Source organism: Clinocottus analis, unplaced genomic scaffold (genome assembly GCF_023055335.1).
Source record: "Clinocottus analis isolate CAN_PGR_092001 unplaced genomic scaffold, fCliAna1.0.p SCAF_9, whole genome shotgun sequence".
Taxonomy (NCBI): domain Eukaryota; kingdom Metazoa; phylum Chordata; class Actinopteri; order Perciformes; family Cottidae; genus Clinocottus; species Clinocottus analis.
In genome coordinates this window covers 431,696-459,164 of record NW_027176251.1, presented here as the reverse complement: position 1 = coordinate 459,164, position 27,469 = coordinate 431,696, and the positions used below count along the sequence as shown (strand labels likewise).

At 42.0% G+C, this 27,469-nt stretch overlaps 1 protein-coding gene across 2 annotated transcripts; it reads right to left on the bottom strand.

Moving 5' to 3' along the window:
* Nucleotides 1–172: 172 nt before the first annotated feature.
* On the bottom strand, nucleotides 173–20,777 carry LOC137781470 (lysophosphatidylcholine acyltransferase 1). 2 transcript variants are annotated; one of them, XM_068570238.1, is made up of 14 exons: nucleotides 20,321–20,777; nucleotides 14,230–14,369; nucleotides 13,211–13,425; nucleotides 10,720–10,832; nucleotides 10,306–10,366; nucleotides 9,685–9,743; nucleotides 7,372–7,406; nucleotides 6,946–7,000; nucleotides 6,576–6,658; nucleotides 6,058–6,183; nucleotides 5,041–5,194; nucleotides 4,508–4,606; nucleotides 3,893–4,034; nucleotides 173–3,794 (listed from the first exon to the last, which is right to left on the bottom strand). In XM_068570238.1, the coding sequence occupies exons 1-14, from the start codon at nucleotides 20,441–20,443 to the stop codon at nucleotides 3,538–3,540; spliced, it is 1,662 nt and encodes a 553-aa protein (XP_068426339.1). In that variant the 5' UTR covers nucleotides 20,444–20,777; the 3' UTR covers nucleotides 173–3,537. The 2 variants fall into 2 exon arrangements, with proteins under 2 accessions (XP_068426339.1, XP_068426340.1); XM_068570239.1 differs by having other exon boundaries at nucleotides 4,508–4,603.
* Between the last annotated feature and the right edge of the window lie 6,692 nt (nucleotides 20,778–27,469).

Here is a 27,469-nt window from a genome sequence, read left to right as displayed (position 1 = left end):
AGAAAGTTCACTTTCTCGGTCCGCAGACGACGAGCCATCAGAAAGACACCATCGCTCCGTCAGAGTACACAAGTCTTTCGTCTTAGGCTCGCTGCCGGACAAACTAAAGCAGGCAGCAGTAGCATAAATACAAGTTTATCCCTCGCAGGTTTACATTTCATCAGATTGAGAGCAAGTACAAAAAAAAAAAAAAAAAGAGATCCACCTCAACGGAGGTATTGAAGTAAAGGGAAGTGAAACAAGTGAATAGAAATGGACTTTCCAATGCCATTGTTCTGAATGTAAATAGTGAATATATATATATATTTTTCACTTGCTGATGGAATATAACATCCTCCTTTCGACCTACATTGTTTAAAATAAACACAACTGCATGAGGTGTGGCGCTGCGGCTCAATACATTTCATTCTGGCTCAGATCTGGAGTATCAACTTTTTTTTGTTTCTGTTGATTTACAATCAGCTTTCCTCACCTGTGCACAGACTGTGAGGTTTTCTCCATCGTACAGACGGAGAAAACTGTCTAATTAACCACCCGCTGTAAAAAATACATTAAAAAAACATGCCGCTTGGGGCTACATTGAAACACTTATTCATTTCACGGTGCGTTTTCTAAACCATTCAAACCAGGACGCCGTTGCTTGTTGCTCGTTGCTCGTTGCAGTGCAACACAAATGACCTAAATGGAGCGACAACAATGGAACCTGCAAACTTAACATGCTCTTACAGCAATGTGATATTTATCGGTGATGGAATAAAAGTAAAGAATCTAAAGTGCAAGCATATAAAACGTAGTTTAAATTAAAAAAAGTGGGGGATATTAAAAGATTGTGACTTTAACGTGTGTAAGTTTCTAAGTGCGTATGCAGGAGTGTGTGTGCCCGTCATGTGGCGGCAGACTTCACCTCAAGGCCTCACACACTCACGTTGCTCAACCCTCGTTGCCTTCAACGTAAAACAGAAAGGTCAACGGGGGAGAGGGAAAAGGGTCGAATGATTATTTTTTCAGGGAAAATGTCCGCTGGAGCTCAAGAGTCGCTTCTGATTGTGACGAGATTGTCTATACATTCTTTTTTTGTGTGTTTTTGTTTTTTTTAGCATAAAAATTCTATAGATTCAAGGCTATCGGTTTCCATAAGAAATCAGCATTTTTGTCTCTAAGCAGTCAACTCAGCAATAACAGTAAGAACAGAACGACAGTACAACTTTTACACCGTGTAGGAGGAATACAGCACAAAACAATTTGCACTATTATACAAAATAAAATGAAAATGTGGCTCATTTTTCAACGTCAAATACAATCTGCGGAGGAGAGAGAGAAGAAGAAGATCACAGATCTTTTTTTTTGTCATGGCAGTGAAAATAAAAATCATCCGGCGTCTACGTATATCAAAAATTCGCAAAATGTCCCGCATTTGGAATATTCAAAATACATATCAGAACTCTTCAAAATGCATACATCTTTTTGAGAACGGCTCGAGAGAGAGAGAGAAGCCGCGATGGGGATGTACGCACAGTATTTATGGTCGTGAACGAGAGGCTCCCCGACAACGTGAAGTTACACAACGAGAAAAAAATGGTTAATTCTTACGGTGATATCTCGAAACACACACAAAAAAAACCGAATTAAACCACAAAATGCACGTTTATAAGTAAGCTACAAACGTTTTAATGTTCCCTTTGACAATGAGTTGTGCTGTAAAACGGCATCATGTAAAGCACTGCACATGTTAGAGTTTTTTTAAATCGAGTTTCGTGCAGTTGTCCGTGTTTCCAGAGACAGAAAGACGATTAAAAAACAGCCACTTCACTTTTTGGCAAATGATTGAAATTAGCATCTTTTTGTTTTTGCCGATACATCGAAAAAGTTGATTGTAATTTTATAAAGTTTCTTAAATCCGTATCGGACAAAATACTGAAGAAATGATATCAAAACGTCAGCGGATAATGGAGTATTAATACAAGTTCTGTGTGTTAAAACATCAATAATTTAAAAGACGAATCAAAAGTGATGAGATAAAAAGGTGAAATCTTAAATAGTAATAATAATAATAATAAAGCAAAAAAGGCCCTGTGATTATAGACACATGGTACGGGCACCGGCTGTGTGTCCGTGCGCTAAGATAAAGTCGTTAAAATCACATTCAGTGACAAATATTATGCAGATTAGAGCCCCCTCGAGGGGGAAAACACACAACAAGGCAGAAAAGTCACCACAGGTGGATTATCTTCTATTTTCCAAACTGGTCCCTTGAATGTGTTTACATGTTAAGGTTGCCAGGGATTCAATTAATCACATTAATCTATTAGTGACTTAAAAACAGGTGACTATGGGTCGGTCATTTTGTTTGAATATGACAATTTAACACCTGAACTGTACTTTCAGACAGAAAAAACTGGGGACAAATTGTCGTGCGAGTACGATGTAGCAGTGAACGACAAATGGAAGCAGCATGACGTCGCTTTTTTTGCAAAACTATGATTTCAATGGCCGTGCATCGTGTAGCCCCTCCCCCTTTACAGCCGTTACACCACAGGACAGGAAAAAGGACAGTGTAAATGAGACAGGTGACATTACATCACCTCAATGCATTTTTGGTCCACGTTGTGAAATTTCAACATTAAAAAAAAAAAAAAAAAGACACTTGATTTTTGCCAAACCTGAAAGAAATCTGTGAGGTTTATATGAATGAGAAATGACTGGGCAGAAGAGTACTGATGTAAGAAAAGGAAAAAAAAACATGCACATAACCCAGCGAGTGTCAAAAATGATGACATCATAACAAGTTACATTTTTCATTTTTGTCACTGAACCCTGAGCTAAAAAAATCAAATATATTTCGCCGTCTACGTCAACGTCGACTCACAAAAGAGATGTGGAGTTCACCTCGAATGCGTCTACTGCGGCTCGACGCTCCCAAGTAGACGGACAATGTCACCGGTGGCCTCCACCTTCCTTCAGATAAATAATCTACTCACAACCGCTCCAGCCCATGCACGCTGCACTTTCACTTCAAAAAAAAGGCAGCTACCATCCAAGAGAGGAAAAAAAAACTGATAAAAGTGAAAAATAAAAAGAGAATCCAACATTTTTACCGATAAGAAAATCAGTTAACTTCACCGTCCTTTGCTCCCCGTCATGTTAAAACATGCAGAGTCAGCACTATTGGAGGGAGAAGAAACAAAAAACACAACATTTCTCCCAGGACTTCATATCGGTGCTTCTTGCCCTTCAAGTATTTCATCTGAAAACAGCCTTCGTTTGGCATTTTTCCTTCCTTGCTGTGAAAAAAGTATTAAAAAAAATATTAACAAAATGACCTGCACCAGGTTGAAAATAACCTTTAGACGTTTTATGGAACACAATACAAAAAAAAAAAAAAAAAGGGTACGGTAAACTTGTTTAAATATTTGTAATTGTGGTTACTGAAATGTAGTCCTTTACTGTTTTACGTAACGACCCTTTTTACTCCCAGAACGACGTCCTCTCGCCAGGAGAGGACGCCGTTTTCCTCAACCGCTTCGTCTCCAAACCGCTCTAGTTGTGTTTCTTGAGGAGTCCGTCTATTGTGCCGTCGTGATCTTTGGGGCCGAAGTCGGGGCAGATGCCGTTAGCTGCTTTGGTGGCGGTGGCGGCGGCGGCGGCGGCAGTGCCGTGCGGGTTCCTGGAAGCCGGGCCGGGCTTCGTTTGGTGAGCGTGGCGGCGGCAGGGCCCGCTGTGGAGGCCGGCGTTCTCCGCGTACAGGAAGACCTCGCCGAAGTCCGGCTGTTCCTCCGCAAAGCGTCTGAACTTATCTGTGGAGAGAGAGAGCGAGTGACCACACGAGGGCGCCAGAGGCAAAGTTACATATTTGGTTTGTTGATGGGCTCCTTTTTTAAAAACTCTCTCTTACCGAATGTGATCTTCCCCGAGTCTTCAGGATCGATGGCAGTGAACAGATGCGACACGCTGAGGTGACTCACACCCAAAGCTGTCTTCAGGATGACCGCCAGCTCCGTCTCCATGATGGCGCCGTCCTCCTCTGCCTCAAACATCTGGAGGAAGACACACAACAGGTGGAGGAGACACGCAGGTGTGACATCTCTTTGGCTTCGCCTTCAGGCGTAACCACTCCGAAAGGTTGTCGGGAAAGGAGCCAGAGGAATTGTTCTTTAAGTGGGTTCAATAATACATCTGTACCCGATGGGTTGCATGAGCCTGAAGGTCACACAGAAGATGCTCAACTTTAAGGATTATGAAGAGCAATTCAAGTAAAAACATGCAGAAAAACGGATCGGGTGCAAAAGATAACTCACAAACGCTTCATTTTATCTGATGTGAAATGCAGATCTGAGCATGAAAGTGTGTAAACTTGTTTAGTAGAACAATTACAATACTCGTTAATGCAAAAACACAAGACAAACAACACTAAGTAGCATTTTAGCGTTAGCAAATGTGACGCGTAGAGAACTTTGTTCTGTCTGGTGTTTTTTTTGTGATAAGCTCAAAAGCTCGAACCAGAACATACCTTGAAGGCCAATTTCATCGTTTCCAGAGTTTTGGCAGGTCTGCATACGACAGATAAGGCGATCACGTATTCTCTGATATCCACACAGCCATCTTCCTGCTTGGGAAAAAAACAAACAATGCGTTACAAAAAAAAAAAGATCAAGACAAAAGGCTGCGAGCAAGGCCACTTATCTGTATACTTCACAGACGGAGCTGCGGGTGATCGTTGCTGAGGTTATAAACACATTGCCGCAATAAAAAAACCTGGATTATTTGTGTGGGTACTAGACCGCGAATTTGTCCCGCGAGTGGAAAACAAGGTGCTGTGATTAGTTTAAAAAAACATCTGGTATTGAACCTCAGCCTCCAGACTGAACAGTAGTTTTTATAGATGCACTTGGAGTTCATAGTGCCATAAATTGAATTGTACAGATATATAAACACAAACACATCTCTAGTTAAGTATTTAAACTGGATTATTGTACGTTGGTTGTATATTCACGGTAAGACACAATGGGGGAGTCTTAGATGTTTGTCGTTGTCGGTCTTCACCTCGTCAAACAGAGCGAACACGTCTCGCAGCATCTCTGAGACCGGCACGTCGAGGAACCGAGCGAAGTCGTCCAAGTCCAGCTTCTGACCCTCCAGCTTCCTGGCTCTGTTCCCGTAATCCTGGAGGACCTTCTCGGTGTTCTGGGGTTTAAGCCTGAGGCAGGAGAACGAACCACGTGTGAATGAACGACTTCGATGTAGAAAAAAAAACACCGTCCAAAAGATTCAGTACAATCAGAGGCACTTCCTCTGTGTCCGCCACTATTTTAAACTGTTTGTTCGGCTGCAGTGTGTTTAATTGTTTGCCATATATTGTCCAAACTGTTTACATGTTTCTCTCTGGTTTTCTATCCTTATCCTCATTCCCCCCCCCTGCACTGTCAATCCAGTTTATTTTGTATAGCCCAAAATCACAAATACAAGATTTGGCTTTACAGTCTGTACACATGACATCTGTCCCAGGACCTCACATTGGATCAAGAAAAACTCCCCCAAATAAAGATAATAAAAACCCTTTCATAGGAAAAAAGGGGAAGAAACCTTCAGGAGAGCAACAAAGGAGGATCCCTCTATCAGGATGGACAGAAGCAACAGATGTCATGTGACCAGAATGAGCTACAGCAAAGTCATATAATGAGTAGTACACACATGGTACACAATCCAAGTAGCCATAATCCATGTCAGTGGAAGAGGGAGAGAGGAGGAGGGGCGTCAGCAGGGCCATGGCAGTGGTCAAACCTAGTGTGGACAACTATCCCCCCCCCTCTTGATCGTATACACGTAGAAGCTAACAGCGCAGCAACAAAGACACAATCCCACTTCCAGCCTTCACCACCTGTGCATGCAACCAGTTGCGTTCGCTGGAATCCAAATCCAAGCAAGCACCTGTAATCTTTGTCCCCTGTGGCGTTTGATGAGTATTTTGCTCCGGTTTCACCTTTTTAAAAACATTTTTATACCCCCTCACTCGGTTCCCTTTGACGGCGGCGTTGCGTCGGGAAGGTTCGAGTGACTCACCCCAGCCTCCTGACGAGCTTGGCAAACTCCAGCAGACAGGTGTCGACCGGCAGTCTCAGCTGGCCGTCTGCCATGGCCAGCTGGCAGTCTTCAAATGAATAATCAGTGATGGGGACCCCCAGGGCTCTGAGCGGGGCACAGAGGAGACAACGACAGCGCGTCAGGATGTGCACATCAATACAAACTCTGCTCGAAGGCTCGTGATACCAATATGGTTCCTTAGATGTTGAGACATTTTTTTTTGGAGGGGGTCCATCTGCAGAACTTGCATCTTCCATCTCTACTAGCCTCAAGTAGTGATGCACAGAGCGTGGGAGAGACTGATAACACAGGTGCTAGTAAGCCTGTGCAACCGTAGCAGCTTATGAGGATGGCGCTGTTGCACAAGTACTCAATGATACTTCATTTGACTGATGTGTTAATAAGTTAACACATCAGTGTTTAAGTTAACCTGGATACTTCTTTCATGGTTGTGTAATTTTGCTTATTGTACGTTCAGATATGATCAAGGAACTCACTCGGCCATGACGCGCCTCACGTTGATAGCGAAGAGAGCGGGGTTCTTCTTCTCCTCCTCTGAGGGCGTGTAGATGGGAAGGAACTGCAGAGAGATGTGGGCATTTTTATTATTGACCAAATATCAGACCGAACAAGAGGTTTTAGCATCGACTTGACATTTTACGGCACCTACAAATATTCCATTTAATGTCGACAAATGAAAAAAAAAACATGTATTCCAACAAGGAAAAGAGGGAAAGTGTCCTGTTGCATGTTCTGCAACCAGAGAGTCCTTTCACACAGCACACACTCCAATATTTGGAATATTGCATCATGACTAAATATAGCAACGATAATAAGTCATGCACAGAGAGAGATAGTCACACTTACCTCGACGACAAACTCGTTGTGCAACTGGCAGAGTGTCAGCCACAAGATTTCAAACCTGGATGATGATAATAAATAAGACGGCGTCATCAACAATAAACACACGCAGAAACAAAGAGCCGTGATTGAGGCTCACGGAACAGAGAATACACGGTGCGTTTAATAAATGAAAATGTTAAGCACACTAGTGCAACCAGTGTAAAACAGCCGGTGTGGAGCTGCCGTGTACAAGTTTGTGCTCATCTTTGAAAGATGTATTCAAAACGAGGTACAGCTCTGCTCAGGTGAACTGCATTCATTCAAGGAGCCGCCGTGATTATGCAACCAGAACAGGACAAAGTATTCTGAGGAGGCTGCAGAGACTTTTTTCCTCCAGCCATACCTATGAGCCACACCATCATATATGTAATGAACAAAGTGTGTACTCACGCTCCAGGTCCTTGCCAAGTCCACGTGATTGAGTCCTGTAATGAGTAAATGAAGCAAACATCTTTAAATTAAAAATATTTCCGAGATGGTTAATTGTTAATTTTCATTTCTGTAGCTTTTTCAAAAAACTAAATAAGAAGAGAAAAGCCTGCGGTGCTTATTTGCACATCAAAAAAAACAGATAACAGTGTGAAACAGGAAACGCAAGCGCTTGCTCAACGACAGCGGTTTACATTGTTATCATCCATCTCCTTTAGGAAATGTACAGACCATATTTGTAAAAGGTATCATTGTGAGATCATTTGAAATACTCAGTTCTCCCGAACAGAGATTTATTCGTGTTAATTGGGTTAAAAGACCTACTTTCTGAAACCAGGTTAGCACAATATTGGATTATCACTGTGGCGCACGCAAACAGCGACTTAGCACTTGTTTTAAGCAGAATTTATATACTTTTCTATACAAAATCGAAGCAATAACCCCTTTCAGTAAAAAGAAAAAGGTGCAGGTTTGCTTGATTTATAAACAATTTCCTTCTCACAATGTCCTCACTTAGGTTTCCGCAGCCTCGCCAACAAGCCTGAGCGATGCATTCATAAGTCATATCACGATTAACCAGATTCCCAGTGAGGCTATCAGAGAAGTGGCTCTGTACACTTCACTGAATTCTTCTCACGGACTGCAACTGAATCATCCTCGTTGGGCCTGCCAGGAAGTTTGTAATCAAAAGGGTCCGTCATTGGATGCAGAATGTCAGGATAAAGTCGGCCTCCAGTGAGCGTGCAGGACTTTAACAGTGAAAGCTTTACCTCTACAGTCTCATATGTTCTACCTACAGTCTTGCATGCCAACATTCACTCGTTCACACACAGACACCCATCCATCCATCCATGCACTGATGGCAGAGAGGCTGCCACACAACGTGACACCTGCTCATCTCTTTCTAATCCAACCATTACCAGACAGTCAAACACCCGACAGCAGCGCCTCCGGGAGCAATTGGGGGTTCGGTATCTTCCCCTCGGGGAAAGGGAGGGAGGGGGCCACTGTGGGCGAACCGGGAGCCGAGGATCAAGCCGAGGATCTTCCAATTAGAGGATGGATCGCTCTCCCTCCTGAGCCACGGACGCTGACGGCACCGACCGAGGGATGCGACCCCTCGAGTGTGACCCATAAGTTCTGCACTGCTCTGAAACGGGCGGATACGGCTGATACCGCCGTCCCGACTGATGGCTTTGTTGCGGCAGCATAGCACCACCTCCCCTCTGGTTCCCCCGTGGGGGAACGCTGTTTACTCCATTAGCACTTCAGCTGTAGTTTGCTATGTTAGCACTGTTAGCTGCAAGCCGCCGGCTCAGACACAACATGTTTTGAGGCAACAGAAATGCTCTCAATATCGGATTCATCACCTTTTGGAAGCTAAGGCACTGAAGGCACAGGTAGAAAATCCACTGCTGTCAGGTAATCTTCTGAAACAGATATTATTCCCTACATTGCGCTGTGTGAAGCTGAGAAAGGAGACAGCGTTTGAGCCTATTTCACTCGCAGTTTTTCTATTTGTCACTTTTCACATGAGCAACCGAGTGCAACGCCAGGAACGCCTTCCATTGTCGACCATGTCTGAAAATATCCCCATATTTTAACAATAATCGCCGTCTAACCCGGATCCAAGAGCTGATGAAGTGACACAGTGCGACCGTGACACCGAGTGTTGACTGTAGGACGATCCCAAAGTGCCCTAATTCACTCTGCTGACTTCGCTGATCTTCCTACATCCGCTGAACATTTTCTCCTTCGTGGATTCTATATATAAACTGAAATATCTTTCTTCCCACCATGTGACCGGCAAGATTTTTACCGACCCACTGAGTGAAACTCTGATGAGGTGCCAAGCGGGCTGCGGGGCACGCATAGTATACATACAGACACACACACACACACACAATATGGCTCGTGCAAATTCATCACAGGACGAACACAGAGCGACAACGTTTCAGGATTGCAGGTCATTCATGTAAATAAATCTCTTAGCAATACTACAATTATGCACTTCTTGTTTGTTAGTTCAGTCTGGATACCTGACACACTCTCAGCTCTCTTAAGTGTGTAGTTTCTATAATAATAGGTAACAATCTGTGGTTGGTGGGCATCAGTGAGTAGGAGTCGGGCTACTGGGTTAAGCGGTGAATAAAAGGAGTCGCTCACAATCCGGCCACTATCTTTTTGAAGCATAACGTATACAATTTAATTGATTTTGTGAAACAAAGACATGCCATTAAGCTGTGTTACTAACATATCCATAAACAATCTCACCAGTTTGTTAGGGTAACGAATCACCACAGGCTGCACTGGTACAGCTGGAATGAAGGCTCCTGCAGGAGTGAAAAATAAAAAAGGATTTATTTTAATTTGACATATCAGCATAAACAACAAATTAGAAACAAGAGCACACAAATTAGATTATGAATTCCCACATTTGAAAGAGTGGAAATGTGACTTAAAAAACACTAAATAAGTGCATATATAGTTCTGCATTGGTTACATTAGAGTCTATCAGCTTTAGCTATGGCCAATCACACAACCCTATATCTTGTTTATAACCCTATTTCTTTCATATTTGAAATGTCTCATCTTATGTCAGCTGTTCCTTCCAGAAAGTCCATCACAAATGTAAATGTGAGGATAACTTAAAAACTTTCACATCATAATTCAAACCTTGGGAACGTCGACTAGGATTTTTAGCTCTCGTTGCTCGATTATACGACCACACATTACACTTAAAGCTCCATTTGACATTAAGTTAATTAAATATATAATAAGAGTATTCCCACCATGTCGAGCGCATGCTAGCAAGCTGGAAGCATGATTTCAAAGACATAAAAAAAGGAGAAGAAAAGCTGAATAAGAAGAAAAATGATGATGGGAGCGCTTTACCTGGCTTAAAGGTGATTAGGCAGGATCTATTAGTGCACGTTCCCTCTGGAAAAATCATTATCTATAAGGAGGAAAGAATAGTTTGCTCATTACAAACATTACAGTAGTTATATCCTCAACAGAACGGTACAAAGCATTCATACAGTGTGTGCATAAGCTCGCGTTATATTGATATTAAATTGATGTGCAGTTAGTTCTATCAATGTTTTCTACACTGGAACAATGTGCATTTGTCTGTAAAAGAGCTCTTTTCCAGGATGTACAGACACAATGCATTTGTTTCTAAACCTTTCTTGGATTCATAAGTCAGTACATGATGATGGAACATTTCTTTCTATATTTGTCCGACCGTATATGACGTTAACGTTACACAACCACAGTCGCATGTGTGCACAATCAGTCCCATCTCTGTACCTGAGGCCATTCCCCTCCAGAGTGAGCTCTGCGCTTGATCTCCTCCACCGTCTTCTTCCTGGAGTCCTGGTCTGACCGCGACACAAACACCGGCCTGATGAACTTTATCAAAGCTAGAAGCAAGAAAGCAGACGAAATGCAAATGAGGACAGCGAACCTTTATTATTAGTTTAATTTCTTTTGACAGCAAGGCAAACAACATTGAACAAAATGGTCCAACTTTTTGAGACATTTTTAATCGATAGATTAAAGAAAATGTAAATCCCTTTCGAGTGAACCAGATTGCTTCATCTGACAAAAATAACATGAGCAATCACTTTGTTAAAACAATGCAAATAGTTATTTATGTGCAAAAAAATAACTCATATTTGGCAAAAAGATGACCAAGGAAGCCGATTGGATCCCTGTTTTCTCCCCATAGTTTCATGTTGAAGTGTCCTTGAGCAAGGCACTGAAGCCCCAGAGCTTCACAGCAGCACAAAGCTCCTTCATTACTAATAATGGTGACATGCAGAGAATAATCCCCCCACTGTGGGATTAATAAAGGATTCTTAAAAAATAAAATAAAAAAATAATTCTGTAAACCCCCCCCCCCACCCCCACCCCTGCGCCCCACCTGTAATACCTCCGTGCCCCACTAGAGGGTCGCACCCCACAGCTTGAGAACCACTCGTTTAAATCCACAGATAACAATCCGGTTCAGTAGCAAAAACATGTCTCTGCACTGGCTGAGCATTGCTCCAACAAATCCTACAAATACTTGGCAATTTGAATGAACAAAAGTCTAAATTTGAAACACTTTATTTTACCACCGTATCCAAACTTGACCCCCTTGTGTCACTCTCGGGTATGTTGCCAATTCTAGCTTCAGGATCCATCATTGTACCTCATACGACATAGCTAGGATTGTCATCTCTCAGTCTGTGTTAGTTAAATCGTTGGTTAATATCTTCTTTATATCTAAAACATTCCTTCAGACAAATTTCCCACTTTAAGCCGGAAGTTATTACGTTTGCAAAGCAGTCAAACTCTTAGGCTGCAAAAATGGCTTCAGTTTAAAGTGTCTTCTATAAGTACCGCCGTTGGTAAGATGAAGCCTGTTCCAGCTTTACTTAAGACTCCTATCTCTTTAAATGATTTCAAACATTGAATAAATTGCTTCCACTGTCTTACAAACACGACCGAGCTTCTTCCTCGTTAATGCATTGTATGCTGTGATGGATTTTGTCGCATTGTCACCTCAGACAAACTGCTTTTGCCTCAGAAAGTCGAACCAGACAATTTTACAACAAAGACACCCATTGTAAGAAATTGATTTCTTACGATGACATGTGAAATAACCCACTCACACACACAGACTATACAACCTCCAAGCAATGCGTCAATCAGCCTGACACGTGTTCTCATTGGAGTGACACCACTACTGTTGATTTCACTTCCCATAGCGCAGCCACATGACTGTATTGGAGCAAGAGAAACCTTCTTTAAAAAGGTCAGACAAAGCAATGCAATGAACATAAAGTTGCTGCACTATAAGCGGAAAACTCTCGGGGTTGATGTATTTGCATCGTCTACTTTGTAGGGCAAAGATCGAGTGTGTCTGTAGCGTTTGAGACGAGTTAAGCATAGCTAATCTACAAAGGAATAATGTACAAAGGAAATGAAAGTGGAACTTAATCAGACAAAAGACTGGTTTGAATATTCTAGGTAGATTTACAAAAGTTATATTTCGATTCAGGAAGCGTTTCCATCTTTAAAAACGCAAACAAAAAAGGATGAAAAGCAATGTTTCTGGTAGCCGTTAAGGCAGAGAGTCAAATAGAAAAGAGAGATCCACAACAAGTTAAGCAGGGTAAGAAAATAAAAGAAGAAAAATTGATTTCCAACTGTGAGCTGTCTGCTGAAAGGAAGGGATTAGGGCTCTGGCCGGTACCCTGAGAGACACTGCACACGTCACCGTGGCTGATCAGGTCTTAATGCTTATTCTGGATTCCACTCGCTCGGCCAGGCATCGGTGCCAGCTTGACTAGTCCAAAACTAAACCATTCAAGCAAAAATAATACTGTTATTGACCCTTGAAGACGTGAGATGTATCCACTCATGCAACGTCGGTTTCTTCAACAACAAAAAGCATGTTGATAAAATACAAAAAAGGGTTTCAAATATGGTTTCAATCCTGTGAGGCTGCAGTAACTTGGCAGGGTTCCCTCAGCCTGGAGGTAACAAGGTAGCCTATTACTGACTTAGTAGGCAAAGCAGGAGGAGAAAGGAAGACTCAAATAACACACACCTAGGCCTTTTTACTGCACGTCTTGCAGCCAGGGGTATGAGAACAAATGCCTTACCTGGCAACTGGAGAAGTAACTGAACATGCAAGCTAGTTAATTGACTCTGCAACTGTCAATTTCTGTTTAGGTGACATAACACATAGATCACACTCACAGCAGCAACAATAGCAGTGATATTATACTCGTGTGCAGGCGTTACTTACTGCCCCAGAGAGGTATATCCTTGCTCTCGGCCTTCATGACGATGGACGCCATCGTCATCGTGACCGGGATGGCGTCGAAGTAAGACGAGTGGGGCGCCAGGGTGAGGATGGGCGCCTCCGCGGGCATCGCCCTTCGGCCTTTCACCGTCATCCAATGGAAACCGCCCGCAAACCACATGACCCGCATGATGATCTTCAGTATTATGTCCACCAGTCTGGAACCAGATAATGCGTAGTGTGAGGGGTGAAAACTACAACACTTCAAAAGTATTATAGATGCTTTAGCCAATATTATTGTTGAAAGAGATTAGTGCTTGGGTTAGTATTAATAGTGGTATCAAATAAATAGTCATGAGGAGTTAAAACAACACAGTTTAACAGAAGAATAACGCTTTTTTAAATAGAATTAGTGAGTCTATTCCGCCTCTGTCCCATTGGACGATGCTCCTTTTTTTGCGAGCAATTTAAGTCAAAAGCTAAACTGCCTTCATTCATGACCATATGACATACTGGTTAGAATTTAGGATTTGCTGAGAGTGAAGTAGTTGGCGTCAGCACCAAAATAGGCCAGGTAATTACCACTGTCATATGAAAATGATAGAAAGAAGGTGGGATTAGTAAATAAAGACTGGTTTGCATGCTTAAGCCCGACTGGACATATTGGAAATGATAATCCTAAACTAGTCCTAGCATTTCACTGCATTTCAAGTGGAAAACCTTTAATTTCTCCTCTCTATACCTCTCTCAACAACCCATCCAAACATTTAAATTATAAACAATTATCTAAACCCAAGTATTCTCTGAAAAAAGACAACTTGACAATTGTCAACATGCATGTTTAACTCAAATTTAAATGTCTTCCTCCCCACCCTGTCACAGTTGCATTCCTACAAAGTAAAGAAAACCTAGAACAAGATTGTTTCTGTGCATCAATATGTGGCCCATTGCACAGAAAAAATATAGAGAAATCAAATTCATCCAACGGACACACACAAATATACAAATAACAAAGCACGCACCTCCTCCAGAGGCACTGGGGCTCCACGCTGGTCTCCGAGCGCCCGACTGAGGCCAGGAAGGCAAAAGGCCAAGCCAGCAGCATCATGAACGCCGCCATGAGTAGACGGATGGGGAACAGTGTGACCGTCATTAATGCAATCTGAGAGAGATTGATGAAAAGAGAAAAGGGGATTAAGAAACAAATTCAACAATTCACATGTTTTTTTGTTCATTTTATTGATGTCAACTCACTGACTTTTTCCATTTCCCTCGTAATAAATGTTTTTTAATTCTAAGTTTTAACTGTGTACCCAAAAAAAACCATCAAATCGGTTTCTAAAAATACATTTTTTTTGTCAGGAGGAAAGATGTGAGAACAGTGCTGATTGTATTACATCTTTAAAACAAAGCCCATCACACAACAATGATGGCTTTGTCTTCATGAGAAGCAATTAACTGTAAGCATCTGGTGTAGGGAAAAATAAGTATATGTAGTTCAGCTCTCATCATGTCATAAGGCTGCGAGAGGCTGTTCCCTTATAGGTCTGACCTGCCAAGTACAGAGGGCAGCAGGCATGCAGCAGGCATGCAGCATGGCATATACAGGACTATTTAAAATCAGGTGATGCATCTCGTCTTAGGTCACTAAATGACCCATATACCGCCCAAGCATGCAAATGCCACATAGAAAACATTTGTTCTTCATTCTGAAAATCTATTTTATGACTCGCTGATTGCGTCGCTTATCTCGCGTGTCAATATTTGACTTGATAGCAACAACTACCGCGCAGCGTGAAGCCCATTGGCGCTATCTTATCCAGGGAGAGTTCTCAGTCCGACTGTATTGGTCAATTGAACTCGATGCATTTAAAGCGCGCTACGTAAACTACTGACAATAAGCCGGAAAGCACATTTTGGAAATCAGTTGGAGAGTCGACAGTCTTCAGGTGTCTCAACACTAGTACGTTTCCGTTTTTACGCTGCATATCTTGAGCGTGCAAAAAAACGCTTTAGAGGACGGAAAACTCTGGGAATACTGCCTGGCGTGGACGACGTAACCGGAGACGTTTGAAACCGATGACGTAGACGCTACTTGTTTGGGTTTTAACAGCCATGATGTGCCCTTCCCTGATTCGTCTTGGACCCGTCCCATGACCTTTTTTCGGAAGCAGCCTCGCTTATCGATCGACTACCGGTGGTTAAATCAACATTGATAACTGATAACAGGCGTCGCTGACCTCGTTGTCTATACTAGCAGCTGTTGTAAAGTTACATTCAGCCTTTTTTATAATTGTACTACTGCCCACATGCAGCGGTAATTGGAGCAATTAGCGAGCGTAGTAACCATGTCTACGTCATGATGGTTGCATCTACATTGCTGATTTGTTTTGTGTACGGGAGTTACAAAATAACATTACACAATAATCTGTTATTCCACTGACACGCCGCCATAGATGCTATCTCTTTTCATTGTCCTCCAAACTGTTTACTTTCCCCAAGATCCTCTTAAGATATATGAATGAATTATACATGTCTACCGCGCATAGGCTGGTTCTCTTTTTATACAAATGTGAAGTATACAGTTTTTTGTCACAAGAAAGGCAAAAACAACTGGAACTTTCTTCCAATGATGAAATGGGCCTTGCCAGGAATGCTTGAGAGCCACTGTATAATGCATTTGTTAAAACATTTATTAAGAGGCAAAGCATGAGAATGCATGAATGTCACTTAGAATTAAAATAAAGGCATTGCCACAAAAGCAGAGAGGCTTTTTTTAGGAGGAGATAATTCAGCTATTGTTCTACAAGGCATCTTTAAATTCATCCAATAAGGCTGGTCACAGTTTTAAGAATAAAAGTGAAAACAAAATGAACATTCATCTTGAATTATGCACATTGTGAATTTCATAAAAGCTGCCAAGTAGAACCTACATTGTAAGAATGCTGTAAATTAAAAAGCAAAAAATGTAGGTTTGTTGGTATCAAAATCACAGACTAGTCTCAAACAGCAGAGTACTACTACTCTATGATAGTGGAGCCAGATGTCGGTATTACTAACGAAATGCAAAGCAGCAATTGTGAACCAGATGTTAGCGGTCTGCTGATATAATCTCTGCACTGATGTAGAAGGCCCTGAACGCTTGAGACCAGTCTGCATTTGTACCATTAATATGCAACCAAAGGTTAGAAGAGTAGAGACCGTGTGAACTAGAAATGTTTCCTGTATTTCTGAATGCACATGTCAAACCAAAAGGAGTTGTTTTTTCTCAGCGTATTGCCGCGTCATGTAGGCAATATATCCTACGTTACTATTACTTTTGACAAACAGGAAGTGTTGAATAAAGAATAAAAACTATCAAACTGTAACCTTTTTATTGGTTGTGGAGACATGTGCATAAGCTTCCTAATTTTCAAAATGCAGATATTTCACACTTACAAGTAGGGATGTTAATAACTAACCATTAAACGGTAAACAAAAACCTAATATACCGAAAACTTATGTTTAGTAAGGTGGCACTGTGTATCCCTATTCCTAATGTTCACCGTTTCTGCATTGAGTGATCATGGTGCGTGTGTGTGTGGGCAGGGGCTTAAAGGGAGTCATTGATCAGTGCTCGTCACCCAACTGGCACCAGTTGTCCACCTCAAATGCCACAGAAGTACTGTTCTCTACACAGCGTGCTAATAAACTCTTGACTTATTGCCGCTTTGGCAGGATCAAAACTGATTTAGCTCTTTTTGGGGTTCCCAATGAATCAAATAAGGATTGTAAATTAGGCTTGTCTAATTTAAGATGGGAATTACATCAAGTTTGACATTAGCGGCTTGCACTCTGACACATTACCAACTTTTAGGCTCGATTAGGACTGAAATGTTTGCTGATACACCGAAATCGGAAACTAAAACCCTGCACATGTTCTCACATCAGGTCCATGCTAATCAACCCTGTGATCAATTAATTGCCTCATCAAGGTGCAAAAAAATGCAAGAGCATCCTATTATGGATTGAAAGGTCAGGAAACTGAATTATAACACAGCCTACTAATGAGAAGTCTCCACAGTTGCTCCAAGATTTGGGTCAACTGACTAATGTGCGCGTATTACTACTGGACTGCAGCACTCGCAGAAAGAACTTAAAAGTCAAAAGATTAGCAAAGACATCTTCAGCTCCTCGTCGGGGTCGACTGCTCAGACTCTTGCACTGTGAGCAATAACCGCAATTTGGCTCGTTAGAAAGAGGATTGTTTGTAATTTATCTGCAGGCTTTATGCTTTTGGGTCTTTAGCCTGTTCTTACAAACCAAAAATACTCTCATTGCATGAGGAGACGCACAACTCATCCGTTTCTTTAATCTGTAACCCTTGTTAGTCGTCAATATGGATATTACAATAAAATAGCGCAAACTGATTTGCTTTAATTGGAGACTATACCTCATGTGTATAATCCATCTCTGGCCAATCATGGAATACAAAACCTTGTATAGGTTTTATTACAGTAATGGTAACACTGAGGAAGAGGGTTTAGTATTGACACCCGCCAAGATTAGGTCGATTTTCCCTTTAAAAAGGGGTAAATCTCTGAAGGCTATCCATCACACTGTCCGGTAAAAAGTTCAGACAAGAATATAAAATCTATGCTGAAATTCTCCACTGCGGTTTTTTTGGTGTCACATCCACAAATAGGCTGGTCTGTGACACCTTGTTTCTGTCCTGTCATTGTGGGCGATTTCATAACAAACTAAATAATGCCGAATAACTTTTAGTGTTATTCAACATAATACAATCTCAGTAAAAGAAAAAAGGTATTGAAAGACAATATCTAAAGCTAAAAAAAGGCAGTTTATTATATTATTTGGGCAGGTAAAAAATATGCCAGTGGATTTTACTGGATCTACCACTGCGCTTGGCTGGTAAATTCAAAAAGATAATATTGGACACCGTTGGTGAAATAATCCTCATCTCATGCCATTTAGTGACAGACTGTCACTTAGCACGGGGCTTTTACAATGGACAAAGGGTACATAAAGCAATCTATTTTCTATTTGTGAAACAATAAAAACAGTCTGTGGGTTTAACCGTCTGTTAGCCAGTCAACTTGATAGACAGATCTTTCACTTCCTGCTCCTGTGTTTTACCTTTTTTTGTTGTCGCTGGCTGCGGATGCAAAAACAAGACCAGCGCTACATGCTGGAGACGGTTGTTCTCAGTTCCATCACCTAAAGTTACAACATATGCATGCATAAAAAAAAGTCCTTTACGGGATTAGCCTTTTATTTATGTATTATTATTTGGGCATTTATTTTAGGTATAGTTGTCAAAATAAACCATCATTCTACAATAGGAACTGCAGTTTGCACATGTGATCACAGAGCATGTTAAAACACGCTTTTACATCCCTCGAAGTGTGTAATTGTTGTGAATAAACTAAGTTAAGTGCAAGACTCCGTCCTCAATTATTATGTTAACCTTATGGGAGAAACCTGTCCATTCCCTTGGCTTTGAGCCACCCATCACTCCACCTTTTGTTCCCCTTCAGTCACCGTCAAAAGGAGCAAGAAGGAAATAAAAACACCTGTGAACCTCCCGAGGCCACTATTCTCGCTTGCAACAAGACACTCACTTATGCACGCTATGCCAGTTTAGTGTCGTTCATAAAACAGAGTCTCTAAGATTGGATTGAACTTTGTCACTGAAAATACCACACAGCTGTGTCCCAATGTCACTGTTTACTAATACTGTATAGTGTACCCTATGAACTACACTGCATTGCAACCATGTAAGGCAAAATAATAGAAAGGAATGTGCTTACAGGAAATACTACAACATAGGCACTGCTGGTTGTCAATCAAAAGTATAACTTTGGAGAGCAGCGCAAAAGCTTTACAAAGAAGGAAAGTGGTTTGGCCGAGATGTAATACATGTATGCATTTATTTTCCTTATCGGTGATAAGAGTACAAAAACTATGCACCGTATCAAACAATTGTATAATGCATGCTGGCATCTTTAATTATATTGCTTTTCTCTGACGTTAACGTACTATATACACTCACACGTGACAATAAGTAGTATAGTAGAGCTTCCGACGCCTACACACAAAAACCTCTGGCTCTTAAAACCTCACCATCTGCATCCCTATGTTGCCTTCACTTCCCTCCCCCTTCAAACTACTCAGAGATCATGTGGAGAGCAAAAGGTCCCACATGTGCTGTCCAAATTCTAAAAACAGCCCAATTTGAAAGAGCAAGATAATGTAATGCTCGCAAGAATACAACAATATATTAAACCATTGGAAGCTTCAAGCAATGAAACACATTTTTGCATGGACGCATGACAACTCTTCATGTGTTACTCTTACATCGACACTAATGACGGATAGCTGGATTGAAATCGTACAGTTTTGCAACATGCAGGCAGTTGCCAGGCAGTTGCCTGCATGTGCAGGTTGCAGGCAATGTCTTTTTTTGGGGTGGGGGGTGTATTTGACGTGACATGTCTGGTTTCCCATCCATCACATCCACACGTGCTTGGATGCTGGTGGAGGGGCACATGTAAAAAGAAAACCACCATAAAAATGGTGATTAAAGCCGCATATCACAACAACGCTACAGCTATGACACCAGTGCAACAAGCTAGGCCCATCCTGGAGAGGCGGCCATACTCAAAACAGCTATGTTTCATCCTAATAGGGTTGTTAGCGGATTTTTTTTTTCCTGAGTGAGGGGTGTTCATTTTATTGCACGCGTACTCGTGTGTGTGTGTGCGTGTGTGTGCAACGCATGTCGTTGCTGGAGCTAAACGTCCATGTTTTATTTTTTTTATAACGCAAACTCTCGAGCTCCTTTTTGCAGCGATACTCTAGCAAAAAAAAAGGCAAGCGACCCGACACGACCGGGAGGGAGTAAAAGCAACATGTATGTGGCTACCGTTAGCATGCTAGCTCAGACTAGCTCAGCTGACTACACCTGCACATTTTAGGGGAATAAAATGCCAAGTTAAATGATGGTGACAGCCTCTCAGCTGTGTCGCACTTCGGTGTTAAAGCTGCACGAAAGCGACACGTTAACCACGGCTGCAAGAGGAGGCTGCGAACATCATTTCACGTGAACGTTACCTTTGCCTTTTCCAGGGGGCTGAATTTCAAGACGTGCACGAAGGGGTTTCGAAACGGAGGCGCTTGGTCCATCTTCTTTCCGTCTCCTTCCGCCGCACACTGTCTGTTGCTCGCTAACCTCATTGTTAGACGAGGTCACGTCGGTCGAGGTTGCAGACGAAGTTCTCAATATTGTAAAAACAGAAGAAGAAAGAAAAAAAAACGATTCGGTATCGGTCTCCCTCGCGCAGAAAACGCGCAGTTTCCCTTTATCGGTCTCGCGCGGTGGCTAATTGAGGTGGCAGTGCGGGGTTATCTTCCTCTCGCGGAACGCATGGAGGGATAATGGTTAGCTCGAGGATTAGCTGGGGGTATTTGAAGTCGCCGATATACGTCTGCCTACAGTGCGCAGAGCGCCTTCCTCCACACCGTGTCCCCCAACCAGTCCGCTAGCTCTGGAATGCTAACTTAGCCACGATTCTGCTCTCTTTTTGTGACAGTGCGCATGCGCAGCGCGTCTTCGCCTGTATTAATTGTGTCGAGAGGATGCTGCCTTCATAGATGTCCCAAAATATCGTAATTTCTAAAATGCATCGATTTGTAACGTTTGCCAATATTTGTGTGGACCCCGACAATAAAACATATTTGGATTAAAAACACGCTATATTGTCTTGATACTGTTTACATGAGCATCGCTGCAAATAGTAAATACTGAATTATACATTTGTGAATTTCTGAGTTGTTCATCTTACAGGGAAACGGAGCATAAAGCCTAAAGTTACAGTATATCAGTACTATTTGTATTTGTGAATTTGTACATTTCTTTTATTCTATCTCTACACTTTCCCACATTGTTTGTTGCAGGCACTTATGAGGGACCTTATGAGAAAAACATGTATCAAAGACTTAAAGGGCTAATGGAAAAAAAACATATGTTGCTGAAAATATGGCATTTGCTTACTGCGTCTCTGCATTAAACAACAAACACACATACTGTCATTCCAAGCTTGATTCCTTAAAAAAAACTGAAAGCATGTTCTAAATAGAGGCCATCGTGTGATGGGATCATGTCAGCTTCAACGTCAAACTAGGCCAATAAAGTTTAATGACTGCATCTTGCATATTTGTAACGGTTACATGGTGACAAGACGTCCATGTGTATATTTTACACAAGTACTTCTGATGTAGTTCCTGCCACAGTTGGTGTTTCCAGGACCACATTTCACCACGATGACACGTACACAAACTTGCAAGATGAAAACGACATCAACCACACGGTGTTGCAGTTAGTAACGATTGCTGCAACTCCAGTGTTGTGTGTCTCTGTGTGTGTCTGTCTGTCTATCTATCTATCTATCTATCTATCTATCTATCTATCTATCTATCTATCTATCTATCTATCGATAAATTAGTAGACTGGAATTACTGTCAGAATAGAAGAGTCATTAGAAGAGTGGGGGTTATAAAAATTAGTGTATATTATTGGAAGGCTAGATGTCATGAGTTACCTCCCCTGTGTGTATCTGTGTGTGTGTGTGTGTGTGTGTGTGTGTGTGTGTGCGTGTGTGTGTGTGTGTGTGTGTGTGTGTGCATGCGTAGGTGATGCTCTAAGTGCAGTCATTGGCTTTGTGAAATGACTCACAACAGCCATGACATCATACACATTATATATGGTCTACGTGTCGCATAATTGTTGAGAACTATACGTTGCATGTGGATAATATGATTCATAAAGGGTACTTACTATATGTCCAAAGATATCAGCAGCTCCTGAAGTCCAAATATTTTGCTTATTTGTCTCTCAATGAATACAAATATGCCTCAATTTAATTCAATTAATGTGGACATACATTTGCACAGTATTGGCACTCTAAGTGTGGTTTTGGCCTTCACCAAATACAAACCACATTATTTTTTTTTATGATTGAATGAATGCCACATGTGTAAAAGCAGTCGAAATATGCAGATATTTAGTTGGATCTATTGCTCACAGTGTCTGTTTCACATCAAATGTGCATTCATTTTAAAATATGGACACATTGAGCACCATGTTGTTAAACCTATAGCAGATGTATTAAATACTATAAATAGGGCATTTGGCAATGTTGAGTTAATCTCTAACAGAGGCCAAACACCTTTTGGAATATGATTGAATATTGTGTCTTGTTTTAATGTCTCTTCATAGCTGATTGAATGCTTCCCTCTAGTGGCGATGACCTCACAGCACAGTCATGTGTTTCAAATGAAAAAACAAAAAACAAAACTGGAACATGATTATATGCCCCCCCCCCCCCTCCACACACACATACTCACACAGTAAGACTAAACTTAATTACAGATGAAACTAAACGTTTAAGAATAGCTTGTATATGTGACTTCTAAATAACCGTTACGTTTAGGATCCATGGAGTTGGGGGATTATTGAATTAGATATTACAGAACAATATCCAACCTCGTGGCAACAATTCACCTTTATTTGTCTGGAAGGCAACACGAGCGCCACCAGTGACCTCGTTTTTATCGTTGCCTGCTGATCCTCACAAGGAATTGAGGTCTCAGTCACAACATCCTGCTTTATTGACTCCCTTCTACACCATGAAACGTCCCGTTCTCATTTCATTATGTGAGAAGAGGAAGTTCTGCAAGTGTGAATGTGACTGAAGATTACAAATAAAATGGAAAAACTATGTAAAAAGTTTTTTTAATTGAGATGGGGTCATTAAAACTCACAGAAATAAAAAATAAAAAGCTTTTTTTTTTCAAAGTAAAGCATTGAATTGACCAACTTTGAACGTACGGCAAAAGCATGTTCTTGGTTATTTTTATGTGCTGAAGTACACCAAAGTACTTTAGTTCAGTTCAGGAGGTCAACTTTAAATCCTAGCAATATTTTTTTGCACATAAAAGTTTCTGTAAGTTGAAAAAAGAAAAGCTGAAAGCGGAATGTATCGTGATCACGCCGCTTTACTCTGTTGCCTACAAGCTGAACTTCGCGTGCACAGCAGTTTCTTAAGTCCCTCATTCCCAAACCTATTGATTGGCCTCCATGTTCACACAGGTACTCAAGCATGTGGCGAGAAAACAACGGCGCTGTATTTTGGAAACTGTATTTTATTCATCACACTTGATTTCTCCCTGTCCGCTCAGCGATCGTGTTTTTGCGTTGTTTTTTTTTTGTAATTGCAAGTGTGTCAAGATCAGCCAGTCAGACACTCAACACACACACAGACACGCACGCACAGCATCCGACTCCATGTTTTAATCTGTGTGTGCAGCGTGTAGTCAAAGTGCCCTATGGGCTGACCGTATCAGGTCGTGACATTTGCATTTGACAGGAACCACATCACACAGGGTTAATACTGGAGAAGATGGAGGGATAGAAAAAAAGGGAAATCAAATAGTGGAAAAGGTTCCCCCCTCCATTCCTCCAACATCCCCTTCCCTCTCTCTCCCTCTCTTTCCCCTCCCTCAATCCCACAGCCGAGGTGCTTAAATTAAAAAGGAAGAAATGCAATTTAAAGACATGGGGTAAACAATCACAAAACACTTGTTTCTGGAGGAGACACAATTTCCTGGTGCCTTGTCCAATTTCTTATGGCCCGCAGGGCTGCCGCATGCGTTTTAACACCTGGTTCTACACCGCTGATTAAAATTGTAATGCCACTGTTGAATCAATCCATATGACATTTTGGAAATACACAAGTATCAGGTCATTTTATATATACAGCGGGTTTTTTTCTTCTTTTTCTCCATTGTTGAGAAAGGTGCAAGGTGGTGACTCGCGCCGGGTGTCACTGCTATGCCTTCCAACTGTTTGAAGTAAAAAAAAAAAAAAAGGAAGTTTCAATATCCTGAACAAGTAAAAATGCGTCGCTATCATTGTTGTACGTGGCGTTTACTCAAAAGCTACTCGGAGGATGAAAAACCAACAATGGGGCGACAGTATTTCTGTGGTTTTGTTAACATTGTGGTGATCATCACCAAAAAGTGGCCGAAGATTTATGGTTTTTCCATTTTTCCCTCTAAGGGGCTCGTGAATGATGGCGAGCACTTTGGGCGCCTTCCATCACTGTCGACGTGAGCTGAAACAGCTGCTTGCACTCGTCCAAAAGCAGCTCATGAAGATTGTCCTTCAAAAAGGGAAAATTGAAGAATTGAACGCGTCTCAATGAAACAAAAAGAGAGAAGACCGGGTTGAGAGTTGAAAGATAATTTAAGGGCAACATTTCCATTGGGGGGGATGCAGGAGGAGGGAGACAGAGAACAAGAGAGAGAAAGAGAGAGAATGTCCAGATTTGTGCAGCGGTATTATACCAGGATTCCCCCTCAGGCCAAACATCTGAGGCCGTGTGACAGACGGACCGCTGTTTGCTTCACACCACAGTAATGTTTTACCAGCGCCTGCGCCCGTGTCAATCAATGGCCGGCATGTTCCAAAACATATTCAACACACAAAGAGAACACTTTGAGCTGGAGGAAATGGATTGTGCGCAAGATTGGCGGGGGACTCTCTGGATGTGTCAATCATCAAAAAAGGCCCTTGTGTTTCACTGCTGTCCCGAGCTTCAAGAACAAAGAGCTTTCCCTTTTTTGTGTGTCTCATTTGTCTTTGTATGGAAGAGAAACACTTGCATTTTTTTGTTTTTACATGTGGCTCCAAAAGAAAAGAGTTTTTTTTTTTAAAAAAAAAAGGTAAATGGTAAATTAATCGGAATTTTTGTCAAAACAGGTAAAAGTGGCATCACAATACCGCTTTTGTGAAAGCGCTAATCTACGCATTTCATGATATGCTTATGATGAGAGCAGGCGGGTGGGGGGGAGAGGAGGGAGAGGATGAAGGGGGGAGACTAAGATGTAAGCGTTTGAATCCACAATTTCACACAACGGACATTTGAAATCTGAGAGAGCCGCTGTCTCTTCTCTGGCATGGAATCTAAGCGGCTTCTCTCGGGTTTTTTTTTTTACCCCCCTCTCTTCTTCTCATCTCTCTCTCTCTCTCCCTCTCTCCTCTGGTCTCTTGTCCTATATCTTCCCCGTACGGCCTCTCCAGGTGCTGCACTATCTCACGGCTAACACAGGAATCCCTGAGCCGCGTGTACATCCGCTGGCCCTTTGAAAGAGGAAGCCAACGTCGCCGCCGCTCATTTCGGGAAAAAAAGCACCTTCCATCGTCCTCTGTGTTCCTTCGGAGAGATGAAGGGTGGATGGGGGGTTTTGTAACCCAAAGCCACATGCTGGGCAGGACGGACAGTTGTAAGACAAGAAAGATCTTTGTGGCGAAACACAAGTGCTTGGCTGTCCTCGTGCGTGCCCGTCTGTCGGCGTCGCTTTGCCGGCTGGACACCTGCACGGCTGTAATGTTACACGGGCCAAAACAAAAGACATGCGACACAGGGTGCACGAGTACAGAGCTGGATTAAACAGGCGTGTGTTTGTGTGTGTGTTTTCTTTTGTCAAGGATTCAGTAAGTGGTGCCGAGTGCCTTCTTCCGAAGGGTAATAATGTTTGATAGGGAGGGGGGGGAATCATTACCATACATCTGGAAAAGAGAGTCAGGAGGTGAGACGGACACGCCGAACACGTTAATGACGCAATGTCGCAGGAACAGTCAACACATGGACTTTGACCTTGAGAGAAAGCCGTGAGCGCCGAGTGACCGAGAGACAAAGAATGTGAGATTTTCAGCTTTCACTTTCAGCTTTTGCGCTTTCAGCTTTTGCGCTTAAAAGAACGAAATGTTTAAAGTCCGAAGCGCTGAATAAGACAGAGGAGGGACAACAAATAGAGATGTAAGTCTGTTTGGAAATGAAAGGGGGAGGTCATGGCATTGGAATGTGACTGGATGATAGAGAGCAGGAAGAGGAAAAAGATAAACTCTTGCATGCACACACTCACACACACACACTCACGCACAATACAGATACCCATGGCCTGGTGTGCTATCATCGAGGGTCGAGTGTTAGTTGACAGAAAGCACTGATCTGCCTCAGCGCTAATACCGTGATAAGGCACTAGACATCGGTGACCTGTGTCTCGAGTGTGTGTTTGTGTGAGCGATGCACATAAAACCCACGGCCGTGCTTCAGAAGGGAGATAAAGAGGCTACGAGCTGGTCATTTATATCGTTTGAGTCAACCCCCCCCTATTTTATTTGATCAATAATGTAAACTGGAACTGGAAGATTTTCGACCAGACTATCATGACACGCCGGGTAAGAAGCAAGTTTTTCAACAAGCGTCACTCTGGTTTCTGAGAACTCTGCCAACGTCGCAGTGTGGCAGGTGTTACGCTTCATAATTTAGTAGGAATAATCTATTATGTATATGATTTGGCTTAAATGATACTGACTAAAAGGCATGACCACTTCACTGGTTCACATCATCGGTTATACGTGAGCTACTTTGGAACGAACACCATCAAACAGGCTTCGCTTTAAAAATGTGGTATTCTAATATGCCCCATATTTATGTTTATGTTCGCCAAACATTCACTTCTGTCTCTCATTTGCAATGAAAACGTAAAGAAATTGAAGCCCTTAGGTTTAAGATGAAATGGTGGCTTTATCTTATGGCAGATTTCATTTTTTGCAGCATATAGATGTGCTTCAGTACACAATAAAGGGATATTGAAGGTTAAATTGCAAGTTTATTTCATGTGTCAACAAAGTCTTTGTTTAATTCATGATAAAATAAGCATTAAAGAAGAGTAAAAGATAGTTGAGGGTATAGTTTAACACTTTTGGAAAATGTGTTTGACCAATAGCAACCCCTCTATACATCCAGGACATGCTAGCTGTTGGCTGTTAGCCGTTAGCGCCCGTTTCTGCTACCGTTCAAGAAATACAACTTTGCATTTTGTATTATTTTGTGTATAGATGTGTGCGAGGAATTATTATGCCATTGTGATGTCCACGTCAAATAAATAAAGTCAAAATAAAAGGCATTCAGTCGGCTACCTACTGGGACCAGACTACTTCTTGGCCTCAGGGCCGTTTACCTTCCAAGAGTCTTGTCCTCTCAGTGAGGTTCAGAAAAACGTCCTTTTTCTACCTTCTCACTTCACAAAACATAAATATAAAGGATACTCGTGTGGGCAAGTATCCTGACAAGAAGGATCGTGGTGATTTTATCCTCTGTCAGTGTCACTCGTTGAAGAGCGGCGACAGAAGCT

Excerpts from the sequence above, each read along its gene's own strand:
- LOC137781470 (XM_068570238.1), bottom strand. The coding sequence starts at position 20,443 with ATGAGGTTAGCGAGCAACAGACAGTGTGCGGCGGAAGGAGACGGAAAG. Across the intron at positions 10,367-10,719 it reads CTGGAGGGGAATGGCCTCAG|ATAATGATTTTTCCAGAGGG; the intron begins GTACAGAGATGG and ends TCCTCCTTATAG. Across the intron at positions 6,659-6,945 it reads ACAACGAGTTTGTCGTCGAG|TTCCTTCCCATCTACACGCC; the intron begins GTAAGTGTGACT and ends ATCTCTCTGCAG.